This window comes from Lipotes vexillifer, unplaced genomic scaffold, assembly GCF_000442215.2.
Source record: "Lipotes vexillifer unplaced genomic scaffold, Lipotes_vexillifer_v1.1 scaffold1944, whole genome shotgun sequence".
NCBI lineage: Eukaryota > Metazoa > Chordata > Mammalia > Artiodactyla > Lipotidae > Lipotes > Lipotes vexillifer.
In genome coordinates, this window is record NW_006785277.1 from 17029 (window position 1) to 22476 (window position 5448).

Here is a 5448-nt window from a genome sequence, read left to right on the forward strand (position 1 = left end):
GAACCGCTCAAGTGAAGGAGGACAATTCACTTACCATTGCCCCCCAGAGACCAGCACCATGCCTCAAACAGAGTGGGTGCTTCACAGATGTGTGATGGATCAACTGAAGAACGGGTTGGCCAGCCACAGATGTAGGACTTTTCCCTGCCTGGGGGACCAGTCCTCTGATTCGAAAGATGTTCAGAGAGCCAGCTGCAGCTCCCAGGATGGGGTCCTGGGAAGGTGAGAAGGACCTGGGATGCTCAAAAGACAAGAGGGAGGCATGAGAATGAGAGAAGGAGGGGCAGACACCACTGTGGCTCCTGACCAGAGAAAAGTACAGAGGGCACACCCTGGCCCCACCCCAGCTCTACTGCCAGCAAACTCTAAGGGTCCCACCGGGGCCCAAGGAGCCCTCTGTTCCAGGCTCCTTTGTGCTGCACAGAAAGGGGGATGCAAACCTGTGCAGGAAGGCTTCCAGAAGATGCCCAGGAGAAGCATCATCTTCCAAAGCCCTTGACAATCATCCTCATTTGCCAGGGCCAGTGGCGAGGGATTCCCAGGTGCTGAAACCAGGAAAGTCCCAGGCAAACCAGGGTGAGTTGGTCACCCTACTTGCACATTGATGGCATTTGTGACAGGCTCCTTCCTGGCTTGTCCTAGGAGCTCATCAGGGAAAGGAGAGGCAGTGAAGTCAGCAACGAACATGACCTTAGAAATGGAAACACCTGGTCCTGACAGCCAGAGAGCTGACCGGGGCCTCCAACTCTTCCTCCCAGCCTGTCGAGGCACGTCCATTTGTGCACGCACACACACATACACAGACACACAGAGACACACACAGCATGACACACAGACATACCATACACGTAGATACACACACACACATTTCCCTTCTCTCGAGGTAGCTGCCCCCTCACGCCCGCCCCACCTCCCACCCTGCCCTGGTGGCTGAGTGCCCCTTTCCAGCACAAGAGTGTAATAGGGATTCAGTCTTTGCCTTTGATTCTGTAAAATAAGAATGCTCAGCCACCAAATAGTGCCATCATCTACAGGTCGGTGTATAACGTGGCTCCATGCTCCCAGATTACATGAGATGAGTGTCCTCCAGGCACCACGTGCTTTCCAGGCCCTATGAGGACTGCAAAGACACAACAGACGGGGTGAATTTAGTGCAGGGGAGCTGAGGGTGCACATTAACAATGATGATAAGGTTCATAACTCAGAGAATAAAGAGGGCTGTGGGAAGCCCAGAGGGAGCCAGCTGCTGGGGAGAGCAGGATTTGGCCAGCTCACCAAAGCAGGTGGTTCTGTCAGGGTTCAACTGGGGTCCCACATGGGCGCGTGGAGTCTTTCCCACTGAGCAAGGAGCCAAGAGCTGTGTGGCCAGAGGGCAGGTGAGTGGGTGACAGCAGGGTTGAGGGGGAGCTTGTGAGCCAAGACCACGTCAGAGGAGACCCCGTTGGGGGCAAGGATGGCTCGATTACTGGCCGAGTGCGTGGCCTGCTGCCGCGTCTGAAGGTCAGCGGCTGAGGGGTAGGCTACAACACTCCTCAGTAGAGTAGGTTCTGAGCAGTGCACCCCGGGGCTGCCTTGGTGTCTACAGGAAACCTCCAGAAGCCAGTGATGCAGCACTGAGCCCAGCTGTGGGCCACAGGACTGGAGGACGGGGTTCAGGATGTGATGCAGGGTTGGGTCAACTCAACGTGGAGTGAGGTGCATATTTAGAGGGACAAGGGATTTTTGACCTGGGCACTCAAAGGCTATTCTATTCCAAAAAGAGCTTGACCTGAATTCTATAAGAAACTGGGGACCAGCTATAGAATGGATCCACCACTCCAAACACCAGGACTAGTTAAATTATGTTACAGCATCGTGAACAGAAAAGAGGCTCCCGAGGCTGCCTGACTTTTATTAGTTAAGGTAACAGGTGACTGTCCTGTCTCTGTCCCTCAGTGCGAGGACCAGAAGTTGGAGTGTCTGTATGAAGCACTGAAGAGAGCCGGGGATAGGACCCTGGGCGCCTTCCCCTCGGCCGTGCCTCTGGTTCTCCATTCTTCCGTCAGCTACCTGGGCTTCTTTGTGGATGACAGCACCGCAGACATCATCCAGGAATTTGCTGTGATGTTCGCCACAGAAGCTTCCATCTTAGCAGGTAGGCAGCCCCAGGCAGAAGGACACGCAGGGCCCGGTCAATAGAAAGTGGTCCCTTTGTGCCTGGGGCTGAGCTCGCCACACTCGGATGCAATGGGCAGACCCCAGGGCAGCAAGAGTGAGGCTGTTTCCCCGACGCAGCGACGGTCATCCTGCGGGCTGGCCGGGCACAGGGTTGTCTGCACCCTCACCAGGTCACTTCCACACTCACCTGGCCCTTTACAGCCAGCAACTATGACATGGCCTTAACGTGAGGCTGAACAATTAGCTAGAACCTCCGTAACGGGCCAGGATGTCCTTCAAAAATGTGAGCTAAGTCAGACAGAGAAAGACAAATATCATATGATATCACTTATACGTGGAATAAAAAAAAAGGTACAGATGAACCTATTTACAAAACAGAAATAGTCACAGATGTAGAAAACAAATTTACGGTTACCAAGGAGGAAAGGGGTGTGAGGGATAAATTGGGAGACTGGGACTGACATAGCCACACTACTATACACAAAATAGATAACTAATAAGAACCTGCTGTATAGCACAGGGGAATCTACTCAATGCTCTGTAATAACCTGTATGGGAATAGAATCTAAAAAAGAGTGGATATATGTATATGCATAACGGATTCACTTTGCTGTACAGCAGAAACTAACTCAACATTGTACATCAATTATACTCCAATAAAAATTAATTTAAAAAAAAAAAAGAGTGAGCGAATAGAAAGATTCAGAACTAGCAGAGGGCTCTTCTCTAAGTGGGAATAGCCTTGTCTGCATCGATGTGGTTTTTCAAAACACTCATCCGTGTTCCAGCTGCTGGGAAACTGTCCCAGGAGGGACGGTGTGTGGTCACATGATGACAGGGGATCGTAGGCTGGGGCACCTCCCCCTGCCCCACGCCCACCAGGGGCATCCCTCCTCACCAGGCCAGTGCTGTATGTAAAACACAAGTCCTAGCTGATTCATCTTAACGTTTTAGGTATGAGCGTAGTCTTGTCTCCTTGGCCTCTTGCGGGGGGAAATTATCTAGACTCACTTTGAAAATCAAACAAATTCACTTTCCTCAGACACCAGCCCCGGTCTGGAGACTGAGGCTCCGGCTGGGGTTTAGTGGGAAGAATTCCAGACTTGACCTCAGGTGTGAATTCTCCCTCATCTCTGGTTGGTGATGTGACCTGAATCATGTCCTCTGACCCCTGAGTCGTCTTCTTTCTCTGCAAATGGCTGGGGCTCTCGCCCTTTAAACAGTGCGGCATGTTTGGGGAACTTCCCCGTGGTCCTGGTACTCAGAGGTGCCCCGCACAGCTGTGCTTTGCTGAGTCTGAAACTCGAAGAGGCCGCAGCACCCTGGTAGCAGGCCCCCTCCCTGCCCCCTGCAGACACGTATGAACGCAGATGCCGGTCACATGAATAATTTCCTTAGTCCCAGATTTCCATTTGGAGGCTCGCTTGTCGAGTGTGGGATCATATTTGCTAGATAATGATAACCTTACTCCATAAGGGAGGCGGATTGCCTCCCTTATGTAAACGTGAGCTCAGGGGATGGCTCTTGAATCTCCTTGTCTCTAGAAGGACGACGGACGTGGCTCTTGTCCTGATGCAGAGCATCAGCCACTTGCCTCCGAGCAGGCCTAGTACCCCACTTACTCCCATGCCCCCAAAAAGTGCCTCATTTTAAAAATAGAGTGACCGAGGGTTGTGCAGGGTAAAGTTCCTGCCCAAGGTCACTGTCATGGGTTGAAAAGTGTTCCCTAAAATTCATGTCCACCAAAACCTCAGAAAAGGACCTTATTTGGGAATAGGGTCTCTATTAGATGTAATTACTTGAGGTCACACTGGAGTAGGACAGGCCCTAAGTCCGGTGACTGGTGTCCTTGTATGACGAGAAGACACAGAGACACAGAGGAGAGGCCATGTGACCACGGGGGCAGGCATTGAAGGGATGTGGCCACAAGCAAAGGAATGCTGGGGCCACAGGAGCTGGAGGAGGCCGGGAGGGACCCTCCCCGGGAGCTTCCAGCAGCGGGCACTGCCCTGCAACACCTTGGTTTTGGACTTCCATCCTCCAGACTCATGAGAACAAATTTCTGTTGTTGTAGGCCACCCAGGGTGTGGCCATCTGTGACAACAGCCCAGGAAACCAACAGAGTCCCCAAGCCAGTGGGTGGTGGATCTGGCACTAGAGTCCGGCCGTGTCCTGCTTCATGCCTCCTGGGCTTCGTGCTGACCCACTCCGAACCCCGGGAAACCGGCTTTGACCTCACGTCCATCGCCCACCCCTTAGCAGGCTCCGCCCTGCCCTCCACGGCCGGCACCCTGGGCCTGACCCTGATGGATCGGGAGGCACCAGGCACAGCTCAGCCAGCCAGCATGTTCCTGGCCAGCTCACGGTCCCCAGGGGCATGGGCCACACAGAGAAATAGACAAGCGCCCATTCAGACCAGGTGACTCAGTCAGTGATCTCTCTGACGATGACCTCAGCGGGCCTTTCCCAGGCCACGCTGACTCATCCACGGCAAGGCCGTCCCCTCACCTCGTCTGGAACACCCGAGAAAAGGAATTTCCCCACCACCCACATGCTCTCTTGCTTCGAGCTCCTCTCCCCCGCAGCTCAGGGCCTGGAGACCTCGCCGGTTCCTCTTTTGCTACCAAAGGCTCAGATAGAGGAAGGGAGACATCAGTGGGGTTGCCAAGTCTGGGCTCCAGGAAGTGGGTGCATCACCCTTGACGTTTTTCAGGGGGAAGACGGATCCTGTGTGTTGCTAAGTGTTGCCCGTGAGAAAGGTAGCAGGTAACTAAGTTTTACTGACAGTTTCCCGGGGACCTTACAGTTAAGAGGCCGGTTTCCCAGGACAGCCCGTCCAGTCCTCAAGTTGTTGCTGTCGAAACTGAAGCTGAGTCAGACCAAGATGGTCCCCAAAGTCAGCTGCCAAACGGGGCAGCTGGGTCTAAAGTCAGGTCTATCAGATTCCAGAGTCTGTGCAGTTCCACTAATCGCCGCCTCCCCAGAACAAAGCTGCTTTGTGACCTGGCTGAAATTGCATCCTGGCTGCTTCGGGGACGCTGCTGCCCACTAACCTGAGGGCCCTGGGATGAGGTCCAGGAGGGCTGGGGCCATGAGGGCAGAGATCACTCAAGAAGACCAGGGCCTGGTGGCACAGTGGTTGAGAGTCCGCCTGCCGATGCAGGGGACACGGGTTCGTGCCCCGGTCCGGGAAGATCCCACGTGCCGCGGAGCGGCTGGGCCCGTGAGCCATGGCTGCTGGGCCTGCGCGTCCGGAGCCTGTGCTCCACAACGGGAGAGGCCACAACAGTG

At 54.2% G+C, this 5448-nt stretch overlaps 1 protein-coding gene across 1 annotated transcript in view; it reads left to right on the forward strand.

Annotated features, from left to right (window-relative positions):
- The window catches only part of UBASH3A (ubiquitin associated and SH3 domain containing A), a 40752-nt gene that overhangs the window by 5540 nt on the left and 29764 nt on the right, over window positions 1–5448 (forward strand). The window contains exon 4 of the mRNA XM_007457355.1: window positions 1936–2134. Within this exon, the coding sequence (XP_007457417.1) occupies window positions 1936–2134 (199 nt within the window). The remainder of the gene's footprint in view (window positions 1–1935; window positions 2135–5448) is intronic.